General features: G+C 36.8%; 1 protein-coding gene across 1 annotated transcript; it reads right to left on the minus strand.

The window, feature by feature from the left end:
• Positions 1–4,704: 4,704 nt before the first annotated feature.
• Positions 4,705–11,417, minus strand: LOC149778417 (uncharacterized). The gene is made up of 6 exons (XM_089938477.1): positions 11,314–11,417; positions 10,409–10,694; positions 8,659–8,868; positions 8,318–8,418; positions 7,712–7,867; positions 4,705–6,081 (listed from the first exon to the last, which is right to left on the minus strand). Exons 2-6 carry the CDS (start codon positions 10,683–10,685, stop codon positions 6,019–6,021), a joined length of 807 nt encoding a protein of 268 aa, XP_089794603.1. The 5' UTR covers positions 10,686–10,694; positions 11,314–11,417; the 3' UTR covers positions 4,705–6,018.
• Between the last annotated feature and the right edge of the window lie 11,137 nt (positions 11,418–22,554).

Below are 22,554 nucleotides of genomic sequence, written 5' to 3' on the forward strand. Positions count from 1 at the left end.
GAGGCAATACTTTCATTTCTTCTTTATTCATGAGAGAGAGAGAGAGAGAGAGAGAGAGAGAGAGTACATCACAAAGATGAGGATTTTGTTTATTCTCTGTTAATTTGCAGTTTACAGTGGCAGTTTAATTATATATATATATATATATATATATATATATATATATATATATATATATATATACATCACTAGAAGTAAGGTAAATAATCAAATTATGCATAATTCTTATATATGTATGGCATGGATGATTATGCAAGAGCCAGCGAGTATTGTCACTAGTTGTCTGTGACAAGTATGTCACATCTCCAATTTCATTTTAAATCTCCAATTCCAATGCAACAGCAAGAAGCAAACAGTACTAAAAGTGCTTGCTACATTTGGATATGAAATTAATGTAGTAGTTAAAAAGATTAATGATTTTTTTACATGTATCTTCTACAGATGTGATTGTTTTCTATTGGAAGAATAACACACACACACCCCACATAATTTTCTAAAAAACTTGTAACGTTTTTAAGGCTAGTCACAGCTCAGGCTGTTGTAGCATCCATCACCTCCACCGCCCCACATGAACATCTTCATTTGTCTGTGATTTTATCATTATTTTATCCTGTTTAAATAAAAGCTAATATTGTCATGACACAAAAAATATCAGCACAATGCAACTATGCAATAAGCAAAATAAATAAATAAATAAAAACAATATACAGTACTATGTTTAACTTTCATAGGAAATATAAGAAGAAAAAAAGTTTAATTTAAACCGGCATTCATAAAAACAGTATTGTTAGATGAATTAGTCTGAAACAAAAATTATCATACAGGTAGGCAATTATAAGGAACAAATACCTGGATTGCCTTGTTACATTGTTCTTATAGATTTATTTGCCAATCCCTTTTGCTTTTTACTTTCACATAAATAAAACATGAATGAAGACAAGCTTTTCACACAATCTGGCCTTTGGATTGGACATACACTCATCATTGCAAATTCTGAGGAATTAAAACAGTAAATCCTGGATTGGCCAGGACACCTTACCTTTTGTGTACCACATACATTTGTAAATTTTGACTCAAGAACAGTCAGGTTATATTCCGTATTGTCTGTTTCAAGAATTAATCCCCAAAATCATTCCATTACTGGATCTGTATTCAATATATATACTGTATAAAAATGCTCACTTTTTGATGAATTTATTTTGTGGGCAATAAAAACAAGTTGTTTGCACTTGCTATGAGCAAAAACCACGTAAAGGATTATATTTTATTTGCTAATTTGTTATTCTGATACTTTGACCTTCACAAAACTATTATATTTATGAACCTGAGATGAAACTGTAAATTTGGCATCTTATCCCTACTGTATGTGCCTTGGAACAATGGATAAGGTAACTTCCATAATTTAAATGTCTTAATCACTAAGCAGAGAGAGAGAGAGAGAGAGAGAGATTCATAAATAAGTTAGTTTCTTCACGGAATAATAAACCACTATCCAATTTCTGACTGCAGAAAGTAACAGCTACTTTATAAGCATGCAAGTTATTTTAATCTGAGTTAAAAGCCCCCAAGTACTCTTATTCTTCAGTGAAGACACAATACTGGGTTTTAGACATTCAAGCCACACAGGTACGAGTTTGTTACTTTGTGAAAAATGGGGTCATTATGAGAAAATGGAGACACCTGGTGTACCTGCTGGCGATGAGTGGTCAGTGAGCAATCAAATTGTTGCTCCTAAGTCATATAGACAGGAAATGCCCATAAAACTCCTTAAGCTGGTCATTTTGGTGTCAATAAGACTAATCACAAGATCCTGAATCCATTTTATTTGCCGAAAATTAAAAGTGATGTTTATAAGTACCATATATCTTGTCACACTTGTCAAATGGTAGAAAATCCCAAACAGAAGATATATAAGGCGCATCTGCAACCTATTTCTGCATTTGACCATTTGACAAGCCATTTAAAAGAAGAATGGTAGACTGTCGGTTCTTTACCTAATACCAAATCAAGCAACCAATACTTGTTGACCATAATGTGTGCGTCCTCAAGATTTCCATAGTCTATTCCTTTGAAGAATATTAAAGCAAAAACTGTTCTAAAAGTGTAGGCAATGTTTCTAACACTTGTTTGCCTCCCCAAATCTGTCCAGCAAATTTTATGTTTGATTATTTCCAACAACTTATGCATGAATTAGACATCCAACAGTTTAATTTTGCTATCTGTCACCCTAAAAGTAATGGAGCTAGCTCCAGACTGTCCGAAAACACTCTCACCTACCCAGGATACATGTATACCATTATATTGAATCAAACCTTAAAAAGGACAGTGCTCAGTCAAATCCTGCATTGTATAATTATAGAGTAAGATCAGGAGAGTTTTTCCCCCATATTGGAATTTATCATCAAATGAAAGACCCCATGACTACCCTAAAATAACAAAAGACTGTCTAAAAACACCCTCAACTACCCAGGATACATGTGGCCATCGAAATCCCCATTTCTTCAATATCTATGGAACATATTGGGTCAGTATGCTACAAACGACCAATTCGTATTTTCTCTTAAAGTGAGTAGTAACGATGACAATAGAAGATCCCGCTTAACGAACGAATAAATGAATGTATTTTTGTGCTATTTTAAGGTCTGAAAAAGGTGTTATATGTAATCTGTGTGTCTTTCTACTTATAAAATTTAAAAACGAGAAAAACAGCACGTGGAAACATAATACAAACGACTCATTTTAATTATTCGCTTAGTTTAGAAACATGAGCATAGTATTCAGTGTAAAATATCTTATCCGATGAAATGTTGAAAATTAAACGCTATTTCGGTCAGAACTCTGATTGTGTACAATGACACATCTCCGTACCTAGAGTGCAAGCAGTTAGCACAAAATTGTACCACACGACAATAACTATGACTGCGCTGTTGCAATCGCCACCGGATTAGTGATGTCAATATCTCAAAATAAGATTGAGGCAAAAGGAAAAGAAAATAAGAATGAGCGACACTCTAGGCGATTTTTCATCATAAATCACTTGTAAAAAATTGAAACGTTTAGAAATGTTCCATTGAAGTACGAAACAAATACTGGGCAAATACAACTAATGAACTACAGCATCTATCTTCAATAAGTGTCAAAAATAAAAAAGAAAGAAAACACGGTAACATCTTGGGTAATGCAAGTGGTTATGACAGGTGGCATATGTTGGCATCAACACGACCTTTGGTCGACTTTATCGGCATAGAAAAGACACTATGTCGACCTAAGATTTAGATTGTTAGTCGACTTACTTTGAGTCTGTAAACGAGTATGCCATCAAGTACAAATGATAAGACGGCTTTTTTAAGTGGATAAGTGGCAGAAATAGATTGTTAGTCGACTTATTTCGAGTCTGTAAACGTCATCAATGTAGTTATGCCAACAAATACGAATGATTAAGATGGTTTATTTAAGTGGATAAGTGGCAAAAATATGCAACCTCATATGTCATAAGTGGGTACTACTAATGCGGCTAGTGGTCAAATTATCCTCTTATTACCTCGACATAAACAAGCAGATAAGTCGATTTAGGTTTTACAAAGGCTGACTTTTTTCTCGCCATAAGAGGACTTATTTATAATTATGTCAACATATTTTAGAATTAATAAGTCGTCTCATATAAGTGGATAAGTGGCAAGTGGTCGGCAGAAGTCTGCCACCATACACGATAGATGGCAAAAGCGGTCATTAACACAAATTTTGGCCAACTTATCCGTTTAGTTTGTCAACATAAAGAAATGCAAACGTTGCCTTAGATTTTACATAAGTCGGCTTACTTCTCATCTTGTGACAGCTTCGTTAAATCGATAAGTGGCAAGTGGTTGAGAGAAATCTGCCACCATATATTTTAGCGATATAAAAATTTCCATCTGAATGCATCTTATGCATCATCAACAGATGTACATGCACCAACTCAGATAATAATAATAATAATAATAATACATTGCAGCCAGCCCACATCCAGCATTTTTATAAGACTGATTGAAGAATGAGGCACCTCGATGGCTTACAATTATGTGTGCGTATCTGCAAACTACATTTGCCCAAGTAAATTCGACAGTTCTATTGGTCTCTATCTCGAGAAGTTTCGTGACATTGCACACAAACTGAAGCACACATGCATTCATACGCGTACAGTAAGGTTGATATAAGCACACACGCATTCATACGCGTACAGTAAGGTTGATATAAGCACACATGCATTCATACGCGTACAGTAAGGTTGATATAAGCACACATGCATTCATACGCGTACAGTAAGGTTGATATAAGCACACGTTGTCTTTAAGAAAGAAAAAAGCTAGGGCAATAATACCTTAAGGTCAGTACTTCGGATATCGGACATGTTAATTATTCTAACGGATATTGTTTTTTGGGTATGGTAGTTGAAAACCAGGTTTTAAAAAATGATCGCTGTTTGTCATCATTAACAGAGCTCCTTTGAATCATTCGCCCATCGGTGATTCCCAAAGAAATAGGCCAATTATAAAATGGCAGAAGCTGTATTTAGGAAATACATAGGCTCAATATAAAAGCCTCCCTTTAACAGTAACGTTCTTATTCTGCACGAGAGAAAGAAATACAGACAGACAGAGAGAGAGCGAGAGAGTGAGATAATTCAGACAAAAAGTGATGTTAATAGATAAGATAATAATTCTTTATTTCAGATTGAATAGTCCATACATCAAAATTAAAATATAAATATAAAATAACAATATTTTAAACAAAAAGATCATAGATATCTTATGTACAAATATACAGACACATCTACAACAATGGACTGTGTCCGATATTGTTAGCAATGAAATCATGTAAGAAGTAAAGATTAATTTGTTCTATCTATCTATCTATAACACGAGAATTTAAAGAAATGTCAAAGTTCCACAGGGATTTCATGATACAATTCTTACAATAAGATATTCTTGTCATCACATGTGTGAGAACACGTACTTTCTCATTAACCCTCCAAAACTGAATATATTATAGTTTACAAATATGTTAGGGCCATTGTTCCATCTTTGAAGGCTTTATAGTAAACGAAGACTATTACTATAACCAATAAGTAGTTTCATTTTCATACATTCACTAAAATTTGTCCACAGAGGAGCACAAAACATACTGCAACAATAAGATTTAAATAACCTAATTTTGATGTTCAAAGAATAATTTATAACTTTATTCAGAAACAAGTATGTTCGAGTACACTGAAATGTGTAATATTTTCATCATCTGTCCGAATGGATTTATAATATGATCCAAATACGTATAACTTTTGACATATGTTAGAGCATGGTCATTAAGATGTACAGGGGGAGGAGATAGTAATTTGAAAGAAGTTGACTGAAAGACCATTCATACCGATTTTTGTGTATCATTCATGAAATTTAAATCGGACATGAGTGCAAGTCCTAATAGCAATAATATACATGACAATGAGTCGTAAAACCAAAAATGTATCCATCGGATATGACTGCGAGTCCTAAAATCAATAATGTATCCATCTGACATTACAGCGAGTCCTACAATCAAAAATGTATCCATCTGACATTACAGCGAGTCCTACAATCAATAATGTATCCATCTGACATTACAGCGAGTCCTACAATCAATAATGTATCCATCTGACATTACAGCAAGTCTTAGAATATTTATACAATATTTTCCTCTTCCTAGAAGAAGAAATAAAGTATTTCTTTATAGACTTTATTTTTTGTCACTATGACAATGACAGTAAGAAAAGAAAAATCATGATGTTTCCATGACAATGACAATAAAAACCATGACATTTATATGACGATGACAAAAAAAAATGACATTTAGATGACAATGACAATAAGAACCATGACATTTACATGACAATGGTGTGATAATGAGTCAGATAAATTTTTAATAAAATACTAAGTATATAACATTTTTAATCATCTACAATTAAGAAGTTTTCACATCATTTGAAACATTTTACTGATAGGCTCGTAGTTAAGCCTCCATGTCCTCGTTTCTTCTTATCAAGCGTACACCGTCCCGAATAGGAACGAGAACCTGTGAAGAAATTGCAAAATAATTAGCTACCATTTAAGTCATGCGTAACTGTAAGTCTTCAATGAGTTCTGGTGTTTTCGATGTAGGTATAATATGAAAATCGGCATGCTTCATTTAAGTACAGTCTTTGATATAATAATAATAATAATAATAATATAAAGAAAGAAAAATGCAAAGCCAAGGCTTGAATAATATTGATTAAAGATGGATTAGTGTGAATGGACTGTATAACACCTATTTCACATGTTCTGTAGTGTATATTTTTTATTATTGCAGGATCATTTTTTCTCAAATAACTTTACAATGTCAGAATTGTAGAGTATTTCTACACACGGCACTGCTTCATACTGTACGACACGTGTGCATAAAAATAGTATCGTGTGTTCGGAATTGTTTTTAATTTTAAACAAACAATGTAAGCTCGTGTAGCAGACGCGGAGCTTTTTATTTATTCCATTTGGCTGTGGATGAATTGGAAAGAAGATATTCCGTCCATCTGAAAGCAGAGGTGATAAAGCTGACGATCTGGATATGTTCACTCAGTCAAAGATAAACTTTCAACCAAGTAAAATTACTGAACGTCATGTTTCCAATGTGCACAACAAAAGTGAGACATGCAGTATTGTAAATATCATTCTGATCATTGAAACGCTTAGTTGGAAACATGATCATAATGATTCGCAAATCGAATGATTTAGACCATGATCCGTGCTCTCAAGGGTCATAAAAATAGCATAGAAACCCACATCAAGATCAACGGCTGTCCCACCTCTCTTAGAGACATTACCAATTTACATTTCAGTTCAAGCAGTAAATTCGAGAAAAAAAACGTTGCTGAAGAAGGCGGGTTTTGGTAAAAAAACAAGAGACTCGGAGCCAAGAAGCCAAGACGATGAAAAAGCTATCTTTTTTGCTGGCAAAATGGGCTTTCACACTCCAGTTGCTTTGGAATTGTGTCCGTTTTACCTTTTTTGAAAACAAAATATTTGGATGTATAATTCACGTCATGCAGGTCATGTGGCTGGGTCCTTCCAACAAAGATCAGCAAGTGACAGGGAATTAAAATTTCATCTGTAACTGGTATTAACAATGGCAATAAATTTACATACCAATGCACTTTCTTTGTTATTTCTGCTAATCGGAATCGCATTGGTTCTAAACATTGATCTACAGCGCGAAATTGTACAGCAATTTAGATGAAATTTCTATCTGAAACCGCACTGAAAAAGAGAATTTAATGAAATCCAAAGAGATTAATTTTTATACTGAATTACAAATAACATTTAATCCTGCGTCTTCTTGAAAATTTGAATTAAAAGAATTTCGTATTTTTTCCACACTATGATTCAAAACTACCAATGACAGAACAAAAACATGTGCAAAATTTACATCTAGGCCAGTTCCTTGAGCTACATGCACATTATACTGAATTGACCCAGCTAATAACTCGAGTCCATCACAACTAGAAAAGCTTAATTTGATTGGATTAAAGTTAAACCAAAATCTCTCCAGCCCAGAAAAACTGGAAAAGTTGTTTCAGTCACAAAATCAATCTATATCGATATTTTAAGTAGAAAAAATTGAGATTGAAATGAATGACCGTCAAACTAATGGAACAATAGAAACTTACTGTAGCAACACGTGGGTCCCTGGACACATTTTCGTTGAACTTTTTCATTCCCTCTCCATTCATGTCTCTTGTTTCGTAGTAGACTTGTCCCTGGAAGAAGGCGTTATCCACAACAATGGTGCCTCTTGGAGCCAACAAACCTCTATCCATGATCACCTGCATAGTTTAATGGATACATAGAATCAGGCTATGGTAGACAAGAACAGGGTAAAATGTCCGTGCACTTTTCTCGGGTATTCACATCCAACCCCACCTACTTTACCGCCATTCCTCCATGCATTAAATCATCAATACATCAATCATATTGAATCATGAATCATGATTCCAGTACCATTTTGCATATCTTCAATACTCATTACAATGCTTTTGAAAGTTTGTACATTTTGTTTTAAACAATATTTAAGAAGTTTGCAATTTTATACATACATGAACGCAGACGTGAAAAACATGCACTAACGAGCAACCGAATAAGACCACGTAAAACTTTAAGGCACTAGCGCAGTAATTTAAGAATAGAAAAGCTGTATAAGTCCATAATAAACATAAAAGTAAACTTTATTATTCAACATGACATAAGCATTAAATGAAAACGTACGCATTACATACCTGGTAATATTCCCAATACTGGTCTTTATTTGCATCCAAGAAAATAATGTCAAAGCTTTGCTTCTCGTCGGCTAGTTTGTTGATGGTATCCAGAGCGGGACCTAAGGTGAAAAAGACAAACAAAGCATGTCTTTCTGATAAAAAGAAATAAATGATCTTAGCTAAAGAAATGTTTTCGATCATTCTGAAACCAAAATGCAACCATACTTAGAAGTAAACCCTTCCCTCTTACTCCCTGTGACAGGCATATCCACTCATACTTGCGGCATTCACAATCATGGTTGAGAGAGAGAGAGAGAGAGAGTTTACAATGATTCCAATTGGGCCAAATGAATCCTCACCTATTCGTATACTTATTTTTCTTCCGTGGACAGATTTGGATATGTACTTCTTTACAAGATTTTCTAGATATGGGTCGACATCGCACGTGATAACCTCACCATTCCCCGGAAGTGCTTCTGCACACGCAAGCGCACTGTAGCCTGTGTACATCCCAAGCTCGAGAACCCTCTTGGCATTAGACATACTGACCAGAAATTTTAGGAACTGTCCTGAAACACCAATAAATCATTTGCCATAAAAGCTACATAGACCCGTGAAAATCAGGAACCGGTAATTGTTTTTACATTTATGTAACTACAAAGACAGTTGTAAAACGATCATAATATTTGCCTCAGCTGATTCCTGATGTTAATAGAGATCGTACTGATGATTAATGCATGCCCATATCTACACTATATTTATTGCATGACCATTTCTAGACTATATTACTGAATGCCCATATCTACACTATATTTACTGCATGCCCATATCTACAGCATATTTATTGCATGCCCATACCTACACTATATTTATTGCATGCCCATACCTACACTATATTTATTGCATGACCATTTCTACACTATATTACTGCATGCCCATATCTACACTATATTTATTGCATGCCCATATCTACACTATTTTACTGCATGCCCATATCTACACTATATTACTGCATGCCCATATCTAAACTATATTTATTGCATGCCCATATCTACACTATATCTATTGCATACCCTTATCTACACTATATTACTGAATGCCCATATCTACACTATATCTATTGCATACCCTTATCTACACTATATTGCTGCATGCCCATATCTACACTATATCTATTGCATGCCCATATCTACACTCTATTTATTGCATGCCCATATCTACACTATATTACTGCATGCCCATATCTACACTATATCTATTGCATGCCCATATCTACACTATATTTATTGCATACCCTTTTCTACACTATATTACTGCATGCCCATATCTACACTATATTTATTGCATGCCCATATCTACACTATATTTATTGCATGCCCATATCTAAACTATATTACTGCATGCCCATATCTACACTATATCTATTGCATGCCCGTATCTGCACTATATTTATTGCATACCCTTATCTACACTATATTACTGCATGCCCATATCTACACTATATTTATTGCATGCCCATATCTACACTATATTTATTGCATGCCCATATCTACACTATATTACTGCATGCTCATATCTACACTATATCTATTGCATGCCCATATCTAAACTATATTTATTGCATGCCCATATCTACATTATATTATTGCATGCCCATATCTACATTATATTACTGCATGACCATATCTACACTTTATTATATGATCATTTTTTCTCCATTATCTTTGCATTGTCAGAATCGTTCAGTCTCTTACGATACTGAACTCGCGCGCAACTTCATATTACACTCATAAAGGAACTACTTCCTATTGTAAATAAACAATGGACGCAGATGGCCAGCACTTTTTGTAAGCAAATCATGTATACTCACATAGTAGGCGGTTTACGTTTTGGTTGATTACATTTGTTTCTGAAGGAACTAAAGCAGATGTTTCGTGGACAGCCACATACCAGCTGCTTTTGCTACATTCCGCATTAACTTTCTGACAATGCAAAGTTAATAGAAAGAAAAATGAGCATATAATAAGAACGTTTCCTAAGGCTTCTGTCTATTGAATGCAAAGCCAAATTCGTCACTGATACATACAAAATCTAAGGTTACCAGCTTACCTTCCAGAAAACCGGACATCATCCCTGGCATCAGATTCCATAGTGTTTTTCCTTGGGCATAAAGTTCACTCCAAGGATGGGTCAATGTCATTTGGCTGATTTCCTGTAACACGGGACTGGCAGGTGAAGTATGGTCCTCACAGTATTTGTCCCTCTTAGAATACAGCTCCAACGCTTCGTCCAGAGTCTTCGTATCTTTCATCTGGCCCTGCAGTTCCCATAGTTTTCTCACCATGGGGTCTCTATGATACCTTCTTGATGCTGGTTGTTGAGCCATGCTTTAATTCTAGGAAAAGAAAAATCTCCAATTCTCTGACACTGAAATCTCTCTCTCTCTCTCTCTCTCTCTGCGTCATCAATAGCAAATTATGCATTGATGGGTCAAACATTTCCGACAAAGCCACAAGCTAGTGATTTACTTAGCCACAATTTTCTCATTTCTATCGTCTTTAACCCCACACGACACTAAGAAATACGTATAACGAAATTATTAAATATAAATGTGGAATTTTAATGTTATTCATTCGGAAGTACTATTTTCCTTTGTACTATTTCTCATAAGATTTTAAGTAAATACTCCGAACGTGTGAGTATAGGCACACAATTTTGGGGCCTAGGTGAGTGTAATTTTCTGGATTTATATCAAGATCATTACGAAGGCAATACATTTATAATGGACATGTATGATTACATACTCGTTGGATTTTGATAAGTATCTTATAAAAATATCATAGTTTTTGTACGCGTTCAAAATTTGCATCAAATCTAGGGATATAATTTATAAACAGCACTTCATGCCTATATATATATATATATATATATATATATATATATATATATATATATATATATATATATATATCGTCTCTTAGTGTAACATGCAAAACAAAACCAAATCAACTGACTATTGTGCTGTTGCAACGGAGTTCACAGAATCGGAATCTTTGCTGCTTCGATGTTCTTGCTTCTGATAGATCTGAACGGTTTTTCGCCTGTGTTTGAGACAATCTGTAAGAAAAGAAAATGTTTACAGACATTCCTGCAGAATTAACAGATATACGACAAGACAGACACACAATGTACCGAAACAAGAAAAAATCAGATGCAAAGATTACTGGGAAAATGACACTGGACTCAAACGATCAGATACCGTGTGAGTCAGGATACAAGAAAAAAAGTGCAAAATGACTAGCATGACATCAAGTAATATAAAATGTTCAATATGCCACAAGACAGGTGGAAATCATGGTATCCCCCAGCCTAACGTGCCGCTTTGTATTGAAAAAATACGAGTCTACTGCCCCTCATTTCAACAAGCATGTATTAACGCTGCCGTTATCCTACGTTTCCGTCAGTCTTACCAGCTTGCCTTCAGTATAGCCGATAACCATGAATTGAATTCCACGGGTTATTTATAGTTTTGAGTATGCCCCTAGCACAGTCAAGGAAGTGGGATACAACAAACAAAGTAAAACGAGCACAAGCCTGTAAAGGACATAGGTTATCAATGAATGTTCTACATTGTGGCATGACATGGTGCCTGATATAATTTAAGGTAGAGTTGCTATCGACTAATTCTGGTACTCTAAGAACATGGAACCAGTTAAGATCCATCATGATATGTTGATATATATATATATATATATATATATATATATATATATATATATATATATATATATAAAACGCATTGTTCGCGTTCATTGCATAACAATATATATATATATAAGTAAGTGTAGGTGGACTGGGTTCTTTTTCGAAGCACAAAGAGGAAAAACATTAAAGAAACATCCAGCTTTCCATTTGTAAAATAAACACTTAAGCATATAAAATATTGGTCCACCTAGTGCAGGCAACATAACAGTTTTTTATAAGTGAATATTAAAAGAAAAAGTGCAGGGAAGGAAAATTCAAGTCCCACTCAACACTTTCTCCAAGAAGATTAAATAAACTATGGAGCATCGCGTTTGATAAAGGTTTCATATCTAAATGTTATATTACAGTTTAGCAATGATATTTAACTATCATGTTTAAAACTCAGGATATTTAAGATATATTTTTCAAGTCACATTAGATTTTTTTTCTCACTACCACTCATTGTACAGGCATGGCAGTTATTATTATTATTATTATTATTGATTTGTTCATCTGGAACATGCCACACAATCATGCAATAAAGTAGAGAATCACACCAATAATGAATGTTCTACATTGTGACATTATTATTATTATTGTTATTATTATTATTATTATTATTATTGATTCGCTCATATGGAACATGCCACACAATCATGCAATAAAGTAGAGAATGAGACCAGCAATGAATATTCTACATTGTGACAATATTATTATTATTATTATTATTATTACTGATTCGCTCATATGGAACATGCCACACAATCATGCAAATAAAGAAGAGAATGAGACCGGCAATGAATATTCTACATTGTGACATTATTATTAGTAATGCTATTAATGCTATTATTATTATTATTATTATTATTCATTTATTCATTCAGTCGCTCATATGGAACATGCCACACAATCATGCAATAAAGTAGACAATGAGACCAACAATGAATGTTCTACATTGTGACATTATTATATGATATTATTATTATTGATTTGCTCATCTGGAACATGCCAAACAATCATGAAATAAAGTAGAGAATGAGACCAGCAATGAATGTTCTACATTGTGACATGACTTGAATGTCTAAAGCACTTTGGGTACAACCAGCAATACACAGACAGCATATGTAGGCCACCTAAATGAGGTCATCTGATAATGTCTCACTGGACATTTTATCTGGTGATTTTTCATCCGACAATGACCTAGTGCAGAGAAATAAAAATAATTTTACACTGAAGATACAAATAAAAACAAGCTAATGAGTTTTGAGGAAAAAGCATGCATGTGAGATTTTGACCGCGGCAATCAGGTTAATTCCTTATACAACTGGTGGCTTTTATACTGAACCAACACTGCCACCAACCCCTCTTTTTACATTCATTTTTGACAGCAAAGAGCTATTTGGAAAATTTTCCTGTGAAAAGGCGTCTAAAAGAATAAGCGGGTGCGTTATGCATGAATAAAGTTCACTAGTACTATAACAAATTAGCATACTTATGACCCTTCAACCATCTCGATTTTTAGATATTTAGCTCTGGCAGACATACGTAAATAGGTAAGCCAAGTCGCTGTACATTTGCAGCCCAAGTTACATATTTGATCTCCAATGCTAGTCTAACTGTGACAGGCAGTCACCAAACAAGCCAACCCATTTTCAAGCCTAACTCAAAGTAAATCTAAACCACATTACAGATTTAGCTTCTGTGTGTATTTATAAATGCTAGGCTTATAATAATTAGGTTCATGCCCTTTACCTTAAATATTAGGGAGGTGTCACAATACGAAACTATCTAGTGAGACCTATTTGCTTGATACTTAAAGGACCTTTGGTATTTGCTGCAAGATCTATCTATCCATCTATCTATCTATCTATCTATCTATCTATCTATCAGTGTTTTCAGTAGGGTTTGTCGGTATGTTCGTGTGTTCAGTAAAGATTGTCTATTTTATTCGTGTGTTCCGCAGAGTCTGTCTAACTATCCGTGTATTCCGTAAAGACTATCTATCTATCCATGTATTCATTTGAGTCTGTTTATCTAGCCGTGTATTCAGTAGAGTCTGTTTCTCTATCCACGTGTTCAGTAGAGTCTATTTGTTTCGCGTGTTCAGTAGTCAATCCATCCGTGTGTTTAGTAGAGCTTATGTATCTATCCGTGTGTTCAGTAGAGTATGTTTATCTATCCATGTGTTCAGTAGAGTCTATTTGTGTTCAGCAGTCTGTCTATCCGTGTGTTCAGTAGAGTCTGTTTATCTATCCATGTGTTCAGTAGAGTCTGTGTTCAGTAGAGCCTATCTATCTATCTGTGTGTTCAGCTGAGTCTGTTTGTCTGTCCATGTGTTCAGTATAGTCTATTTGTGTGTTCAGTAGTCAATCTATCCGTGTGTTCAGTAGAGCTTATATATCTATCAGTGTGTTCAGCTGATTCTGTTTGTCTATCCATGTGTTCAGTATAGTCTATAAATTTGTGTGTTTAGCAGAGTCTGTCTATCCGTGTTTTCAGTTGAGTCTGCTTATCTATCCATGTGTTCGGTAGAGTCTGCTTATCTATCCATGAGTTCATTATAGCCTGTCTATCTATCCGCGTGTTCGGTAGAGTCTGTCTCTCTATCCGTGTGTTCCGTACGGTCTGTCAATCTATCTTTGTGTTCAGCAGTCTGTGTATCTGTCAATTAAGTTACATCATGGTACATTTAAATATGTAGAGAGACACATGTAACACCGTATTGTCTGTGTTCATAGTACTTTGTCTAAGCCAGGAGTTTCTCATCCTGACAGCATCAGGAGACCTGGGTTATACAACCAATCAAAACAAAAAAAAATAAAACAGGAACGCGATTTTGCAAATCTTTTGGACCAATTGGTCATTATGACATGGAGATTTTAATGCATGATTTGAACATTTGAAACATCTGATATACTTCTAATGAAAGTATTTACATGATATTATAGTATTTGTAAAATCTACTACACTAATTTCGTGTAAAACTGGTTGTTTCAAAAGGTACATGTCCAAGAACTAATTACACTTCTAGGAAGTGGTAATAATCCACTTTTGAAACTACTATGTGTCCGGCTGTCCGTATTCATAGTTACTCTGCAAAGTGAACTTAAGAATTTGACTATCAAAAACTGAATGCTTTACCTGGTTATTCTGCGTCCCGTAAATGGTCAAATGCGAAACCGCTAACTAATGAAAGTTACTGCAAGTTTCACAAAGCAAATTTTGTCTAGACCTGTTTATCGTGCCTGTGACTAGAATTTCCTTTTTCTTAGGACATATTTGTTTCTTCTTTATACTTCAATTATTTTCTGATTTTGCGGGGTTTTTTTACAAGTTATTTAAAACGTCTATATTCTCTTCTGTGCATATGGCTTTATTTCCACTGTGCACAAATATGAAGAATTACAAATTCCGTAATTTTCTTTTTTTTATATAATTTAGCTTAATCCAGTTATACCAAATACATTTCACAAATTCGGATTTTATTACACACAAGACAAACAATAACAAAAATTACAAAACTGGCCATACTTATCATCAGAGTTACAACCAATTAGGCGACATCGAATATTTTAAAACAACATTTCCATGAGACATTAGTCATGCAAACGTTTGTGATTTATAAGCTTTCTTTTGTGTTCATCGTGTGTCCTCTCTCTGCCTTTGACAAAGACTGAGTAGGAGTACAAAGGTTAGTTAACAAGTATATGTGCACTGTTCGTTGGCTGCTTGTATGCAACCGAGATTTAAATAAACTTCACCAATCAAACTAAGGATATGATTAATGATGTGCAGATTGAACAGTAGACATTTATGTCAACACTGAATGTTCTACAATTTGTCATGACGTGATATCTTTCTCGAGACTGGAAGTTCCAGTAGCAGTCGACAAAATTCCCGTAAAAAGAAAGATGCTTAGAGTAAAGTGATCTCCTTCTCTCTCTCTCTCTCTCTCTCTCTGTGTATATATATATATATATATATATATATATATATATATATATATATATATATATATATATATAGTATAGCATATCGAATAAGGTGAAGTCAGGGTTTGCCCAAAGCACAGCATCGGACTATAGAACAAACGAGTAAAGCCTTACAAAACAACAAAAAGATGGACTAATTTGATTGGCACCCAACAAAGCTTGATTTATTATGTCTGTCTCTACCACCATCTGTAAAGATTTCTCATTGCATGCATGTAAGGCACCGACCATGCATTTCTCGGGGTAATGGGGTCGGTTCATTTGCATGGAAAAACAAATTGTCAGCTATAAAAATCTGATAACAAAGTCTATCGTCTCGTACAAACTTTACTTGTCTGAATATTTTATGTTTGCTAGTTAAAGTTGTTGAACTATTATGATTCAAATTCCTTATTTTTGGAAACCTTCATTACAAACCACTTTAGCAGTTGTGTTGCCATTTGTTGCTAGATCTATCAAACTGTCTATCTGGTGGACTTTCTCAATCTATTTAAATACATGTTTCTATGTATGTGTACAAACTATCCAACCAACCAAAGAAACATGCAATCAATCAATCAATCCATCAATCAACCAATAAATCAATCAATCAATCTATCTATCTATCTATCTATCTATCTATCTATCGATCGATTGATCAAGCCATGTCTCTAGTGCGGCCTTTATGTCTATTATGATATACGACTTTAGAGACAAGTGAAACAGCTCTCTTAACATTTTAGTACAAGCTGAAGTAAGAAAGGTCATTTGGGAGTGATTGGCACGGAGCAAAACATCTGCTGCTCTGATGATATCATAAACTGAGAGAAATTGGATTGATATTTTAGGAGCTCAAGTTATTTTTGAAACTCCACCGACGATGTAATCTTCTTTGCCATTTTATGTCGTTTTTGTTTTTTGTTTTTTTAGACTGATTACTTATCTTTTTTAGTGTATTAACCTTGTTCGGGAGCATCGAGAATGATCCAACTGCATTTGTGTCCGTAATGGGGTATATTTATCTACTCGGACTCGTAGTGTGGTAGTAGTGAATGGGGATACCCTAGGGACAATGGGACTTACCATTAAAAACATGAGAGTTGTACCCTGGGGACTAGGTAAAATTTAACATTAGAGAAAAAAAGTTTGTACCCTAGGGACAATGGGAATTTAACATGGGGAATAGTTCGTGGGACTGTCTAGGGACAAGGGGAATTGAACATGGGGGAATAGATCGTGGGACTGTCTAGGGACAAGGGGAAATTTAACATGGGGAATAAATTGTGGGACTGTCTAGGGACAAGGGGAATTTAACATGGGGGATAGATCGTGGGACTGTCTAGGGACAAGGGGAAATCTAACATGGGGAATAAATTGTGGGTCTGTCTAGGGACAAGGGAAATTAACATGGGAAATTGAATCAGGAAGGGTCTCTATTTTTTTTATTTTAAAAAAGAAAATAAAAAAAAAATAAAAAAGGGCTAGGCAATTGAAAGTCAAGATCTTTTCGAGACCTATGAGTGGCCCTGAAAAGGGCCTTTGGGTTTATGTTAATATGCCCTTAACATAAAGGGCATCTGCGACATCTTCTTCTTCTTAAACTTCGTCTAACTGTAGGTCCATAGACTAAAACTCTTTTGAGGCATCCTTGCCTCTCCACGTAAATCCTACGTATCCATAGGCTCGTGTCGGTCCTATGGATAACTGTCCACTCGGATCGGACATACATCGGTATGTCCGTCCTGAACATCATCGTTGACACAAGCGTATAAGATTGAACGTCGGTCCACATGTTGAGACGCCGAGAACAAGTGAAGGAATGCAGTGAACTTTATTTATAGGGAGAGGAAGGATTGAAACGGATTGAGTTCGTTGACCAATCCAAACACGCGTTACATAATTCAGTCAGCCCGCATCCAATCCGAAGAGGGCAGTCTGTGACGTCACGTGGTCTATATAGATTCGCTAGCGCCTGTGTGCAGTCAATTCATGCGACAGTTTTTCAACATGACGGAAACTCAGAAAACGATAAATTGGGGTGCAACAGCAGCGGAGACCGCCCAAGGGAACCCGGACTTACTTTTTCAGAAGAGGTGGATTGGGATTTTGTGGATTTTCTTACCTCGCAAGAATTTGTTCCGGTACCTTCGTCACCTTCTCCTTCAGTACCACACGTGGAGAATTTTAGACAGAGACAGAAAGAAGAATTGGAGAAATTTATACAACAGCAAAAGGAAGCGGAACAAGCTTTTCTCCTACAGCAACAACAGCAAGAAGAAGAGGTAAGAAAAAAACAAGAAGAAGAAGAAGAAGCAGCAGCAGCAAAGAAACAAGGGTGTGAAAATCAAACGGTCACGGTACTGTTAGACATTTTATCTGAGTTAAGAAGTCTGAAACAAATGTATCAGACTTCTTTATCACGACCGAAGAGAATACGACCTTCCCGAGCTAAACACGCCAACCCTGTGACTAAGCCTACCGTGCCACCCTTAGTGATCTCAACCAAATCATCATCATCAACAGTACGCAGTCCAGAAGTAGGCCTTGGCCGTGGCAAAGGCTTAAGACAGTTAAAGTTGATTGCTTAAACTCACCCCTACACCAAAAAAGGCCCTTGTCAGGGCCACCCACGTCTATCGAAAAGAGATAGACTTTCAATTGCCAACATCCATTCAAACTCAAAAAAAAAAACATTTTACCCCTATAGTACGTGTGTATGAGTGTGTGAGTGTAGGTTCTTATTTTAAAATCAAAACCCAAAGACACTTACCTTTTTATGCCTAATTTATTCTTTAATAAATATTTACAATCCAATTCACAATTCACAACAGAGCACTTTAAAAAAATTCATACACTTCTTCTGTCCTTTTTCTTGACAATAATAACAGGTATCTTGACTTTTGTCTTTTCTAGCCCCTTTTTTCTTTTTTGACGGTCTGGACACTCTAAAGACCAATACCCTTTCTTCTGACAGATATAGCAAGTATCTTGACTTTTATCTCGCAAGGAAGGTGAGTAGTCCGACGACTGGTCTGAAGAGAATTTTCGGATAACCCCTCGCAAAGCTCTGATGAAACGTTCGATTTGTGGAGTCTCTTCAATCGTTGTGCTCGGTTTGAGAGTGAAATGAATAGTGGAAGGACAAGACACACATACTTTATATACACTGGTCTGCTATGACTATAAATTAGTCCAAGGTGTTTAAACTTTAGTCATTTGACTTTTTGCTATTAAGATGAAACGATCCAATTCATTTGAGAAGAAAGAAGAAGAAAGTAAGAGGCAGAAACGTGATCTATCGCCTCGTACCAGGGCTGAAGTCTTGGCACAAATTCATGCCAGTGATTTTGAAGAGGACATGAGTGAACCAGAATCCAAACCCTCTAAACAAAGTTCACCACCTTTAGTCAACCCTGAAAAGTACTATGACATTCGAGAGACGGAAAAGCGTCCCTCTAGAAAATTTAGAACCACGGCTTACAAATACACGGTGAAGTTTAAAGATTTCAAGTCCGAAGTACAGTTAGAGAAAGCAGAAGGGTTCATCACCGACATGTGGGATTCTTTGCTCACCACACTGAAGCGACAATGTCAACCCAAAAAAGACGATCGCTTGAGACTTTCCATACAACACGACGGTTTGAAATCCCCTGTTTGGATCGAGTTTAGCAGCCCTGCAGAATTGACCGCTTCCAAAGTCATGAACAAAATTCAACACGTGCAACAATCCAATGACCAGTTTGATATCACCGATGGAAAAGCCACACTGGACATGACCCACGTCTCTCCTCCTCAAGGGACTGGACGCAAAAAATTGTTATTGGTGGACGAGCTTCGCAGCACCAAAACAAGTCTCGTCCGAATTAACAACCCTCAAGACCAGATGTGTTTAGCCAGGGCTATCGTGGTGGGACGAACCTATGTCGACAAAAACGACACGGTAGAATGGAAGAGAGCCTTGGAGAACATTCGAAAATCGGACCGAGCCAAACAACGAAACGAAGCAGAATTCTTGTTGCAACAAGCCGACTTGCCCAAAGACAAACCCTGTGGCATTTCTGAGATGCAAAAATTGCAAGATATTCTAGCTCCACGCTACACCTTGAAAGTGTACCCTCAAGAAGTGCGCGGGCCTCTATTGTTTCGAGGCCATTTCGATACCATTACCAGTATCACCTCATTCCTGGGATACGGTTATTACTGTGAGAAATGTGACTATGGCTATAATAATCGAGAGCAACACAAACATTGCGGATCGAAATGCTCAGGATGTTTGGCCTCTCCACCCTGTCTGAGCGAAGGGCAAAAGCCAGTGCATTGTCCAGCTTGTCTGCGCACGTTTGTCAGCCCTGCCTGTTACCAACAACATCTGAAGACGCAAGGTTCACAGAAGAAATGTGCTTGCCAACTGCTGAGATTGTGACCCGCGTGTGGACAAGGCATACGTACCAACAGTACCAAGGCACACGTATGTTCAGGAAAGAAAAAATGTCACATTTGTCACCACATCGTGGAACTGGAACACCAATGCTACGTGCAAAAATACCAATCCCAACCAGAGAAAGAGGATGGTAACAAGAAGAAGAAAGGCAATTTCATCTTTTTCGATTTCGAATGCATGCAAGAGACCGGTATTCACGTTCCTAATTTCTGCGTGGCTCATCGAGCATGCGAGAAATGCATTCAAGAACCTATCGTGAGACATTGCCATCACTGCAGCAAGATTCCTGGAGGACGTGAAAAAATCTTTCGGGGACCGAACACGCTAGCCGATTTCGCACAATGGGTCTTAGACCACATCGACAAGACATGGAGCCAAGAGGGCATTGAACGTTACGGAGATTGTCATCGTCATGCCACGGTGATGGCTCACAATTTCTCCGGATACGATGGACAGTTTCTTTTGAGGTACTATAGGGAACATGGCACAGGACGTCCTAAAGTCACTTTGAACGGAGCCAAAATCATTTTCATGCAAGTGGGACAAGTGCAGTTTAAAGATTCGATGAGTTACTTGGCCATGCCTTTGAGTCGAATGCCTAAAACGTTTGGAATGACAGAAATGGCTAAAGGGTACTTTCCACACTTTTTCAATACGGAAGCCAATCAACACGCCGTTCTACCCCATTTGCCTGAGGCTCACTATTACGACCCTGACAACATGCGTGCCGAACAAGGAGAAGCTTTCTACGCTTGGTACCAGGCTCACGCCTCCGACCCTTTCGACTTTCAAGAAGAAATGCTAAAGTATTGTCGTTCCGACGTGGACATTTTACGGCGTTGCTGTGGAAAATGTCGAGAACTGTTCATGGAACACGGAGGGGTCGATCCTTTGAAAGAAGCTTGCACCATTGCCAAAGCGTGTTCCTTAGTGTACCGCCAACGATTCATGCCTGAAAACACCGTGGCTGTCATCAGTCCTCAAACGACCAACTATGTCAAACGTCAATATTCGGTCAAAGCCCTACGCTGGTTACATTACTTGTGTGACAAGGAAGACAAATGGATTCAGCATGTCCGCAACGGAGGAGGCGAAAAGACCATCGGAACGCATTCGGTCGATGGCTGGGACTTAGAAAACCCCAAGATCGTGTACGAGTTTAACGATTGCTTATTTCACGGATGTCCCGTCTGTTACCATGACCGTAGCACTAAAAATCAGTTTTTACAACGAACCATGGAAGACTTGTACCAGGACACTTGTCAGCGACACCTAAAGTTAGAACAGGAAGGATACCAAGTGGTGGAAATGTGGGAACACGAATACGATCACCGTTTGAAAACCGATCCCGAGTTTAAACGCCTCGTGGAAAGTCACCAGCTCATGGACCCCCTGAACCCGAGGGATAGTTTGCACGGAGGAAGGACCAATGCCACCTGTTTGCTGTACCAAGCTGACGAAGAGAAAGGAGAAGAAATTAAATACTTGGACGTGTGTTGGCTGTATCCCTAAGTGTGCAAATATTGTCGCTTTCCTGCAGGGCACCCACAATTGTTGACGGAACATTTCGACCTGAAAAACATTCGACAATACGAAGGCTTGATCAAGTGCAAAGTTTTGCCTCCCACGAACCTTTACCATCCCGTCTTACCTCACCATTGCCAAGGCAAACTGATGTTTCCTTTGTGCCGTACTTGTGCCGAAACGTGCAACCAAGATCAGCCTTGTCATCACACCCAGGAAGAACGGGCCTTGACGGGGACGTGGGTCAGCGTAGAATTGTTCAAAGCTCTGGACATGGGATACCAACTGTTAGAAGTGTACGAAATTTGCCACTTTCCCAAGACATGACAATACCACAAGGGTGACCCCACTCAGAAAAGCATTTTCGCAGACTACGTGGATGCCTTTTTGAAACTGAAGCAAGAAGCCAGCGGCTATCCTTCCTGGTGTCACACTCCCGAAGACCAAATAAAATTCAAAGAGAAATACAATGAACAAGAAGGCATCACTTTAGATCACATCGTGAAAAACGAAGGCAGGAGATTGTTTGCCAAAGTGATGTTAAATTGCTTGTGGGGAAAAATGGCACAACGACC

Source organism: Sinohyriopsis cumingii, chromosome 17 (genome assembly GCF_028554795.1).
Source record: "Sinohyriopsis cumingii isolate HCF-2022 chromosome 17, ASM2855479v2, whole genome shotgun sequence".
Lineage (NCBI taxonomy): Eukaryota > Metazoa > Mollusca > Bivalvia > Unionida > Unionidae > Sinohyriopsis > Sinohyriopsis cumingii.